The sequence below is a fragment of the Cynoglossus semilaevis genome, chromosome Z (genome assembly GCF_000523025.1).
Source record: "Cynoglossus semilaevis isolate Cse_v1.0 chromosome Z, Cse_v1.0, whole genome shotgun sequence".
Classification (NCBI taxonomy): Eukaryota; Metazoa; Chordata; class Actinopteri; order Pleuronectiformes; family Cynoglossidae; genus Cynoglossus; species Cynoglossus semilaevis.
This window is the reverse complement of record NC_024328.1, coordinates 17,110,808-17,122,667: the sequence shown is the minus strand read 5'-3', so window position 1 is coordinate 17,122,667 and position 11,860 is coordinate 17,110,808. Positions and strand designations below refer to the sequence as shown.

At 42.0% G+C, this 11,860-nt stretch overlaps 1 protein-coding gene across 1 annotated transcript in view; it reads left to right on the top strand.

The window, feature by feature from the left end:
- The window catches only part of LOC103398184 (netrin receptor UNC5C-like), a 215,439-nt gene that overhangs the window by 181,752 nt on the left and 21,827 nt on the right, over window positions 1-11,860 (top strand). Inside the window, exons 9-11 of the mRNA XM_008336705.3 lie at window positions 1,451-1,642; window positions 10,416-10,633; window positions 10,973-11,108. Coding sequence (XP_008334927.2) covers window positions 1,451-1,642; window positions 10,416-10,633; window positions 10,973-11,108 — 546 coding nt within the window. The remainder of the gene's footprint in view (window positions 1-1,450; window positions 1,643-10,415; window positions 10,634-10,972; window positions 11,109-11,860) is intronic.

The following is an 11,860-nucleotide window of genomic DNA, read 5'->3' as shown; positions in this document are numbered from 1 at the left end:
ATTTTTTTTTTTTTTTTTTTTTTTTATTCCAATCTCGCAAGAGTCTCCAAGACTATATCGCGGTTGTCCTTTTGCTCCCTCAGTACCTTGGATTTTTTTTTTAATATTACAATCGTTCAATAGAGTTATAGAGTTTCGCTATATTGCGGTATTTTACGGTAAATATATATTTTTATTTCCAATATTTTTATTTTTTTCAGGATTAAAAAAACATTTTCTAACCTTAAATAACTTAAACAGTAAAAATAAACTAAAAGACATCGCTGGTAGCTCTGTTTACCTAGAGGAGATCAAACACATTGTGTTCCTCACGCTGATTGGCTCATGCATCGTAGCACCTCTCAGCATCTCCTCGTGTTAGTCTGCCACTACAGTACGTTGTGGTAAAGTTAGTGCTCTTGTGTTTGGTGAAAGTTGATCTTAATTTAACGCCCTAAGATGCCTCCTAAACGCTCTGATCATCTTCTCAGGCTTCTGTTACGAAGCCCAAACGAAGACGCTGACACAGATGACAGTTAACAGCCTTCGTTTTTTCTTTACAATAATGTTCGCTCCTGCGTATATTTTCTGACACCCTCAATGGTGATGCTACAAGGAGCAGAGGTGGTGACGGTGCAGGAGTTTAAGTACTTAGGATCAACTGTTCAGAGCAGAGGAGACTGAGGAAGAGAGGTGAAGAATAGAGTACAGGCAGGATGGAACAGCTGGAGAAAAGTGTCAGGAGTGATCTGTGATAGAAGAGTGTCAGCTAAGGTGAAGGGAAAGGTTTACAGGACGGTGGTGAGACCAGCCATGATGTATGGACAGGATCAGGAATGAGGTCATTAGAGGGACAACACAGACAGGAAGGTTTGGAGAAAAAGCTAGAGAAGCCAGATTGAGATGGTTTGGACATGTGCAGAGGATGGACAGTGGAAACATTGGTAGAAGAATGTTAGAGATGGAGCTACCAGGTAGGAGAAAGAGAGGAAGACCAAAGAGGAGATATATGGATGCAGTGATGGAGGACATGCAGATAGTTGGAGTCAGAGTAGAAGATACAGAGAAGAGGGAGAGATGGAAATCAATGATTTCCTGTGGCAACCCCTGAAAAAAAGGGACAAAGCCGAAAGAAAAAGAAGAAGATTGAAATGTAAAAGTTTGTAGCCTTCTGGTGTTTTATGAAAGGTGCCTCGCTCTTCCTCTGTTTAGTCAAATTAACATATTACACGAGCTGCAGGGCTAGTTTTATTTGAAATTAGAAATGTCCTCTGAGTGCGATAGGTGATGTGAGGTAAAAAATGGAATGTGTAGAAGTTAAAAGTGACGGTAGAACACAATCTTCTGCTGATTCATTGAATTGTCCAAGCTTCATTTTATTACTAATTTTAATTAAATTGTGAATTGTGTTGTGTTTTAAGGGGGGAACAATTTAATGGAGGGTCTCTGTGCTTCTCTGTTTCACCTCCAGCTGCTCCAAGTACTGACGATGTGGCTCTTTACGTGGGTATCGTCATTGCGGTGATCATGTGCCTGGTCATCTCTGTCATCGTGGCACTCTTTGTCTACCGCAAGACACATCGAGACTTTGACTCTGTCATTATTGACACTTCGGCGCTCAATGGAGGCGTCCAGTCGGTCAATATCAAAACGGCCAGATCAGGTAAGGACCATTAGCGATGGTTTATTGAACAAAATCTGCCTAAAAATTTATGTTTAACTGAAGCAAATGCAAATGACGCGCACAGCAACAACAGATTACTTCCTGTCTAGTGTGTAAAGTGGAGTGAACGTTTAACAACTTGTAACAGTGTGTAAAATTCTATAAGCTATAAAACAAATATGCATGACTTTTTGACAAAGTCAAAAAAAAAAAAGCAGCTGCAACATTAAAAGCAGTCACCTGCTGTGGCTGACGGGTGCACAGAGTGATCAGTGTAGCACAGTGAGAAACTAAACCCATGCAGGATTTTCTGGTTGTTCACACTGTGAATTTTCATCATCCTTAATTATTCTGAGAAGGTTGAAGGTCGGTAGAGGTAGGGAGGTTTAGTCAGTCCTAGCTGACAGTGGATGATAAGCAGAGAATCCTTGTACAGGTTGATCCATTTAAACATTCATTAGTTCAAAGGCTACACTAGGAACGTGTTGAAGAAAGGTCCCTGTTTACGGGAGTAGATTTTTCAATACATGTTCTTATAATTCACACTGAAAACTGATTAGTGGCCCATCAGCATGCTGTCTCTGCCGTGTATGTTCTTCCTTGCAGCCCAAGCTGTGATTGGATGAAAAGCAGACAGGTCGTACAAGTTCATCCCACTTTTATGATATTTCACTATGAAATATGACATTAGGAAAGAGACTTTTCATTTATCAGCTCAAATACTTCCGTCCTATTAGCACCACACAGTTATATGTTAGGATAGATGTAGAAGTGTGAAAGGTCAGGGCTTAATTTTAAAAATAAAATAGTCAGTCCGGAGATGACATATTATCTCCTGATGTGGCGAGGATACTTGGCTGCTTGGCTAATGTCTCAAGTTTTTATCAAAGTACTTGGCAGCAAAAATAAAGTTAATCTAACTTGCTATCGTTTATTCAATCTAACCTCAAAACTTCCCTTAACCTTTCATACATTTGAAGAGTTTAAAGATTTTCCATGTGCATGCTGTGCACTCAAGGTGACTGTGTTCAGTGGATGTCCTTTGACACCTTAAAAAAAAAAAAAGAACACATTAGCACCACAAAGCAAAAAAAATTCTCCTCTTTCCGACATTTAGCACAAAACAAACTGGAATGTTGCCCTGATCACTGTCTTGTTCATGGTGGAGACTGTTTAAAACAGCACTGTTTACTGAAGGTGGTGGTATTTTTCTGGAAATGGTAATTTTTTTCCGACAGACTGATCGAGCTTATTAAAAAAGTTAAAGTGATGATATAGTGCTATATCTATGCAGTGTTTGTGTTTTATGTGACCATATTTCAGTTCAGGTTAACCCCTTTGCTTTGTATTTCTTTTATCCCAACTTGTAGAAAACATTTACTTCTCTACAGCTCATGATTTCATTGCATTGCCCGTCTCTGTCAGTCTAAGCTGGTTTGGATTCATGTCTGTCTCTTCCAGAGACCCGTCTCCTCCAACAGCACGTCTCCCTCTCCCTCTGTTTTCCACTCTTTCTTACTCTCCCATCTGCAAATTCAGGTTAATCATATTTCCTGTTTATCAACAACCTTCCCTCTTCATCACTGTCTCCATGTCTCTTTTTTTCCATTGCTATGTCTCCACACTTTTATGTTTGTCTTCCTGTTTAAGTGGAGCCATGATTCACTCTCTGCTGTCTATCTATTCTTGTAAATGTAGATGACAATAAGTATCCAGACAGAAGTCTAATTCAGGTGCACTTACACATTAGAGACGTCTCAGCAAGATGCTGATTTCGAACACATCCGAACATGTCAAGCTAGCTAGGTAAATGTTAGTAATGCTAACATTTACCTAGCTAGCATGACATGTTCGGATTTTCAAGAAGCAGGTGACAAACATTTTCGCTGAAATCCATCCATCCATCCATCCATCTTCAACCGCTTATCCGGGGCCGGGTCGCGGGGGCAACAGTCTGAGCAGGGACACCCAGACTTCCCTCTCCCTCGAAACTTCCTCTAGCTCTTCTGGGGGGACCCCAAGGCGTTCCCAGGCCAGCCGAGCGACGTAGTCGCTCCAGCGTGTCCTAGGTCTTCCCCTAGGTCTCTTCCCAGAGGGACGGCACCCGAGCACCTCCCGAGGGAGGCGTCCGGGGGGCATGCGATGTAAATGCCCAAGCCACCTCAGCTGACTCAAAACACAAAACACATGTGGACCGGTTGGGCAAACTCCCATGAACCCTCAAGCACCCTCCGAAGGGTATAGAGCTGGTCCAGTGTTCCACGTCCAGGACGAAAACCGCATTGTTCCTCTTGAATCCGAGGTTCGACTATCGGCCTGATTTTCCTCTCCAGTACTCTGGAATAGACTTTTCCCGGGAGGCTGAGGAGTGTGATCCCCCGATAGTTGGAACACACCCTCCGGTCCCCTTTTTTGAAAAGAGGTACCACCACCCCGGTCTGCCAGTCCAGAGGTACTGTCCCCGACTGCCACGCGATGCTGTAGAGGCGTGTCAGCCAAGACAACCCCACAACATCCAGAGACTTAAGATACTCAGGGCGTATCTCATCCACCCCCGGCGCCTTTCCACCGAGCAGCTTTTTGACTGCCTCGGTGACCTCAGCGCAGGAGATTGGAGGATCAGCTGCTGAGTCCTCAGCTTCAGCTCCCCCCTCGGAAGACGTGTCAACGGGATTGAGGAGCTCCTCGAAATATTCCTTCCACCTCCCGACGACCTCCTCAGTCGAGGTCAGCAGCTCCCCCCCCCCGCTGTAAACAGCCGTGGTGGGAAACTGCTTCCCTTTCCTGAGGCGCCGGATGGTTTGCCAGAATTTTTTCGAGGCCGACCGGTAGTCCTCCTCCATGGCCTCCCCGAACTTTTCCCAGACTCGAGTTTTTGCTTCCGCGACTGCCCGAGCTGCAGTCCGCTTGGCCTGTCTGTACCTTTTGGCTGCTTCAGGAGTCCTACGAACCAACCAGGCTCGATAGGACTCCTTCTTAAGTTTGACTACTTCCCTTACTTCCGGTGTCCACCACCGGGTTCGGGGATTGCCGCCACGACAGGCACCGGAGACCTTACGACCGCAGCTTCGAACAGCCGCATCAACAATGGAAGTGGAGAACATAGTCCACTCAGACTCAATGTCTCCAGCCTCCCTCGGGACCTGTTCAAAACTCTCCCGGAGGTGGGAGTTGAAGGCCCCCCTCACCGGGGATTCTGCCAGACGTTCCCAACAGACCCTCACGATACGTTTGGGTCTGCCAGGTCTGTCCAGCTTTGCCCCTCGTAAGCGGAGCCAACTCACCACCAGGTGGTGATCAGTTGAGAGCTCAGCCCCTCTCTTCACCCGAGTGTCCAATACATACGGCCGGATGTCAGATGACACGACTACAAAGTCGATCATTGACCTCCGGCCTAGGGTGTCCTGGTGCCAAGTGCACTGGTGGACACCTTTATGCTTGAACATGGTGTTTGTTTGGACAAACTGTGACTAGCACAGAAGTCCAATAACAAAACACCACTCAGATTTAGATCGGGGAGGCCGTTCTTCCCAATCACGCCCCTCCAGGTGTCACTGTCGTTGCCCACGTGGGCGTTGAAGTCCCCCAACAGGACGATGGAATCCCCGGGAGGAGCACTGTCCAGTACTCCTCTCAGTGTCAGCAAGAAGGCCGGGTATTCTGCACTGCTGTTCGGCCCGTAGGCCGAAACTACAGTGAGGCACCTGTCCCTGACCCGAAGGCGCAGGGAAGCGACCCTCTCACTCAGTGGGGAGAACTCCAACACACGACTGGCAAGCTGGGGGGCTATAAGTAAGCCTACGCCAGCACGCCGTCTCTCACCGCGGGCAACTCCAGAGTAGAAAAGGGTCCAGCCTCTCTCAAGGAGTTGGGTCCCAGAGTCCAAGCTGTGTGTGGAGGTGAGCCCGACTATATCTAGTCGGTATCTCTCAACCTCCTGCACGAGCTCAGGCTCCTTTCCCCCCAGCGAGGTGACATTCCATGTCCCCCTAGCTAGAGTGGTTGTCCAGGGATTGGGCCGTCGTGGTCTCCGCCCACAACCGCCACCCAAATCACAAGGCACCGGCCCCTTGTGGGCCTTCCTGCGGGTGGTGGGCCCACTGGAAAGCGGACTCACGTCGCTTGTTCGGGCTGAGCCCGGCCGAGTCCCGTGAGCAAGGACCCGGCCACCAGGCGCTCGCCCGCGAGCCCCAACCCCGGGCCTGGCTCCAGAGTGGGGCCCCGGTGACCCCAATCCGGGCGACGTGAACCTCTTTGCTGTATTTTTCTTCATCACAAAGGGGGGGTTGAACCGCTATTTGTCTGATCCGTCGCCTAGGACCTGTTTGCCTTGGGAGACCCTACCAGGGGCGTTAAGCCCCCGACAACATAGCTCCTAGGTTCATTCGGATACTCAAACCCCTCCACCACGTTAAGGTTGGAGTAACACATTTCGCTGAAATGTGTTACTCCATCCTACCTGTAGGGGGAGTTAATGCTACTTGGTCAAAATAATGTTTTTATTATAAATCTGTGTTTGTTTATTGCAGTGGTTCCCACTGAGAGAAAGGGAAGGAGAGAAATAAAGCGCTGGGTAAAGTAACGAAGCGAGGGACAGGGAGTGCAACAGTGTTAAAAAATTGAGTTCTGTTAAGCACTCGTAACTTGATGTTTCTTTGTATCACAAGGAACATCTTGCAAAAGTTGCTTACTCGTAACTTGGAAAACTGGTATTTTGGGTAGCTTGTATTTTGAAGCCCCAATGTATATAAATCATGGCAAGATCGCCACTGTAAGACAACAGCAAACACTGAAAGTTTCCCTTGGTGTGGCCCCTGAAATATCTTTTGTGCTTTCTCGGAGGGTCACCCCCGCCACTTTGGGTTAGAAATGCATCTCAATGCCACCTACATGTTGTGATACAATAAAGGTTTAATTTCAATGGGTTCGGCTTTTATTGTTTTTTTTCTTTTTTTTTTTTTTATTGACTTAAAGAAAGTAGTTCTCCCAGCTTCAATATTTGTTAAATGTGTTTTGGAAGACTATTACAATTGAAAAAGACTCTTATATTAACACAACGCCATGTTTTATATTAGAGAAATCCTTGCACTCTCTCCCTTTATTAAAAATAATCTTAAATTAAATTACGGTTATCTGCATTAATATACTGCTTCAATAAAAAATATATAAACGTAGATGCCCGGATGAAAAAAAATGACACTATCTCCTCCGTCTGAAAACTGAATCTTTTTCCTGCCTCTAAATAATTCAAAGTGTGTGTTATGTGGTCAGTTGTGGTCGGGCTATTGTGATTCATATCATGGTATATATTTTAAAAATAGAGTAAGGTCAGAGAAAATACAATGCAAATGAGTTAACAGTCAGCTTAATTTGCTGTTTGCTGTGTTGGTCTGTGTGTGTATTTTATCAGTGCACCATTAGGATGCTCGTCACTCTGTGGTGCGGCCATCTCCAATTACTATTAATGAAGAATTATGTCCCTGTAATCCCTTGCTCCCTCCCCTCCTCACCCCCTTCTTGCTCTCTGACTTTCCATCTCTATCTCACACCTATACAGACCCTCGCCCATCCATCCTTTTTTTTCTTCCTCCACCTCTCATTTTCTCCCCTTCCTCTCTCTCTCATGTTGGCTTTTCATTAGTGGTTCATTAAATTTCAGCAGGGATGATTTGGCAGGAATACCCATCAGCTTTAAGGGTAAGCAGCCTGGTGACACAGAGCAGAAGAGTGATATGTGACAGACAAAATATGAGCGTGTGTGTGTGAGTGCGGTGGTGTTGCAGCATGATAACGAGGTATTTTTAAATTGGAATAGATTGACTTTTGAGAAAGCAACAAGGTGATTCCAGGCTATTTGACAAATTGTTAATACAATTACAATTAAACAGGCTGGAACTGAAAGAGGAACTAATCTGAGTAGGGAGCCGACCCTCCTTTGTTTTCTGCTCTTTAGGAAAAGTATTGTTGATTTGGAAAAGCCTGCAGCAGTTCAACAGAACTGTCAAATGGGTCAGATTCACTTTCTCAGTTTTTACACAAGTTGCATTTAATGGCTCCCAATAATCTAAAATCACAATATTAGAATGTCTAGCTGACCAAACAAAGCAAAATAATTATAATGATTGGAAATAATTCATGGAAAATTTATTAAAATTGATTGATTTCAGGAAATCATTGTTTCCCATCAAACCCACCACAGTATTACAGATATTTTTTGCTGTGCAATAGAATAAAGTGAGCGCTAAAGGTAAATGGAGAAAAAAAAAATTCTGTTGGGCTGTATGTTTTCCCTTTCTGTTTTGTCTGCTGGGTGATCACACTCACCTGTGTCTCTGTGATTAGTCTCACTTGACTTTGGTCACCTGGTTCCCCCGGGTATATACAGTATACTTCTCTCCAGAGGTGGGTAGTAACGAATGCTATAATTAAAGTTATATCGTAAATATTTAATTATTTATGTACTCATTTAATTTCATTGATTTTTATTTTTTATTGATGTAGCTACTTTAACTTACCTAAAGATTATTTTATTTTAAGGTATTTAATTAATTTGTTTTGTTTTATTATTTTGTTGATGGGATAAACTCTCCTCTGTAAATAAATGTTACTCAAGAGTTACTCAGTACTTGAGTAGTTTTTTTACCATGTACTTTTTACTCTTACTCAAGTAATTATTTGGATGACTACTTTTTACTTTTACTTTCACTTGTGTAATATTATTCTGAAGTAACAGTACCTTTACTTAAGTACAATTTTTGGCCGCCTCTGCTTCTCTCCCTTACTCTGACTTTTTGGGGTGATTGTTCAGTTCAATTTGTGGTTAATCTGTTTTGTGCTGTCTTTAGATAGAATTTTACATTTAAGAAAACCTTAAATTCTTTGATTGCCTTAATGAATCTGTCATGTATTTACAGCCAAACCTGTGCCATGGTCCCAGGTTGATCACCCATGTTGACGTCAGATGTACTGAAGATTAAATTTTTTTTTTTCTCTTGCCCAGAAGTTCATGTTTTTGAGAAGTCTTGGCCGCATAGTATTAACAAATTAGGTTGTTTTTGTTTTGTTTTTTTTGCTGTTGTTTTTGCATGTGGTTATTAAACCTGCTTTACCTAAAGAGAGTCTCCCTTGTGCTGCCTGCTTCGTAAGATACTTTGTAACGTTTTCTTTGACAATAAAATAATCAGATGAATATTACATGCACAGACATTAGTATGCTGAGCTGATTAGCTCTCACCTCTTTACCCAATGGCTCATACTACCCTTCCCTGCTGTGCAGAAAAGAAAACCTCAGAAAAACTTGATAATTCCCTCCCATGTACTCCATATACAGTATATGTAACCTGTATGTTTGTAAGTCATTGATATTCAACACACATGTAAGACTTTGCATGTGAAAATGAATATATTTGCATACATTAACGGTATCATCACTTTACAGTGAAATTGTCCATTGATTATGTTACGTTTTTTATACGAATTCAGTAAAATATATAAACTTATTCTTTAGATTGTTTAACTTGATATTATGTTAAAATAAAAAAATAGAAAAATATATGTGATTAATTATAAACAAGAACAATTAAATACTTTTAATATACATAAAATAAAAATAAAAAATAAAACTACGATATGAAAAGCATATAATTGCAGATTATAAGTACTTTTCTTTTTTTCTGCTTTTGGAACACACATACACTGGATACCTACATCAAGTAGACAGAGTATTTCCTAGTTACAATACTTAGGCATTGTAAATGAAGTCCAGCAAAAGCCAGTGCCAATTGAATATCAATCAAAACATTATTTTAGGTTCAAATTAAAATTTATGGTTAGTGATATCAAAATTAAGAGGATACTGCTCCAGAGTCAAAACAATGGTTTAATGACTGAATGACTTTAGTGCTGCTTGCTTGTGTTGCCTTGGAGCAAAAAGATAGCTAGTTTGATTCCCAGTGGTAACTAGGGGTGTAAGAAAATATTGATCCCTGGAAATTCATGGCGTTGGTTCATTTTATTTGCTTTTATTTCTTCTCTCAGTCTTCAACACATGCAAGGTTAGTTGAATTATTCACTCTAACTGAGCTGTAAAAGTGTGAGTGTGAACTGTTGTTTGTCCTGGTATGGTTCCCTGTGACTGTCTAGTAAAAATACTAAGGTTGTACCTCTGCCCTCCGCTGGTAACTGCTGAGATTTTGGAGGTTTGGACTGCTGAGGTTTTAGACATCCATACACAACATGGACACTGTGATAATCAGTGAATTGTTAAACAAGGAAAAGATAACACAACAAAGCTGAGCTTCCCGCTAAGGGTTTTTTTATATGGAATGACCAATATGGAAACGAGTGGAAATTATCATTACTGCAGAGGTGAAATATATATTAAACATAGGGTGCTGGAAATGTAGCCGTCAGGCAGAAGGACAAATAAAAGATCTTCAGGAAGATTTATTAATGTAGTAATGAAGGACATGAAGATGTTGGGGGTAACCCCAGAGGAGGTGAGGGAGTACATGAGATTATGAGAAAGAATATGATGTTAATGGTACAGTATGTAATGGTAACAAACATGGACGTGGGTAACTTCTCACAACCTCTTCTTGCGTATGTCTGATTTCAGTGCTGTATTTCCCTTTAATGTTCTTTCAGTGTTCTTCAACGTTCCATTGTTAGATGCACAACATTAAACTCCAAACATACATACTGTTTCCTGTTTTTGTCGAATTCCTTCTATTCTTCTTATTCGTTTATTTCTCTCTTCTGCTTCTCTCTGCAGCTGATCTTCTCACCGTGCCTCCTGACTTGACAAATGCAGCTGCCATGTATCGAGGTCCAGTCTATGCGCTTCATGATGTTTCCGATAAAATCCCAATGACTAACTCCCCTCTCTTGGACCCTCTCCCCAACTTGAAGATTAAAGTGTACAACTCCTCTGGTCTGGTTACACCACAGGATGACCTCGGTGGAGACTTCACCTCCAAACTTTCTCCTAAGGTATTGTGGTGTCTGCCGATGTCTGACACTCATTTCTACTATCATTTTATCAACATCAGTGCTTAGGTAGTTGGATGCTGTTTGTTGTCAATCCTTAATGCCCGATTACAAATTCCTGTCTGGCAGCCATAATCAACCACATCATAGAATGTTAACTCAGATTGTTTGACATACCTGTACACAATATTTTTAGCAAATACTTTTAAGTTTATCGTCCCGTATTACTGATAAGCCATGATAAACCTGAAGTATACAAAGTGTAGTTTGTCAGTTTCAGCTTCTTTGTCCCATTGAAATGACTGTTTCAACCGCTTTGCAAATGCTTTTTTCGATTGACAGATAACACAGTCATTGATGGAAAACAGTGACACGATGAACCTCTGTAACCAGAGCTTAGCCCGGACCAGAGATCCCTCCTGTTTGGCTCATGGATCCTTTAACAATCAGGGAGGACACCTCATCGTTCCAAATTCTGGTAATTTTACCAACTTTAAAAAAAAAAAAAATTGCAAACGTAATATATAAAATGTATATAACGGTGATTACATTGACTTTAGAAAACTTTTTCTTTGACATGGCAGCTTACACACAGTTTGTGCAGTTTAGTAGAAAAAGGCAAGCTCAGCTTTTTGAAAACACAAAGAAAAAAAGAAACAGGACTCTCACCTACAGTGGTATGAAACAGTTTGGGCACCCCTGGTCATTTTCAAGATTTTTCTTTATGGATCATTGGTTGTTCGGAACAGCAATTTCAATTAAATATATCATATAGCAAACAAACACAGTGATATTTAAGAAGTCAAATGAAGTTCATAGGATTTACAGAAAGTGTAAGGCACCCCAACAGAAAAATTACATCAATATTTAATCGATCCTCCTTTTGCAGAAATAACAGCCTCTAAACGTTTCCTATAGCTTCCAATGAGGTCTGGATTCTGGTTGAAGGTATTTTTGACCACTCTTCTTTACAAAACATCTCTAGTTCAGTCAGGTTTGATGGTTTCCGGGCATGGACAGCCCGCTTTAAAACAGACCACAGATTTTCAATGATATTCAGGTCTGGGGACTGAGATGGCCATTCCAGAACATTGTACTTGTTCCTCTGCATGAATGCTTTGGTAGAATTTGAGCGGTGTTTAAGGTCGTTGTCTTGTTGAAGTATCTAGCCACAGCGCAACTCCAGCTTCGTCACTGATTCTTGTTCGCAAGAATTTGCTGATATATATA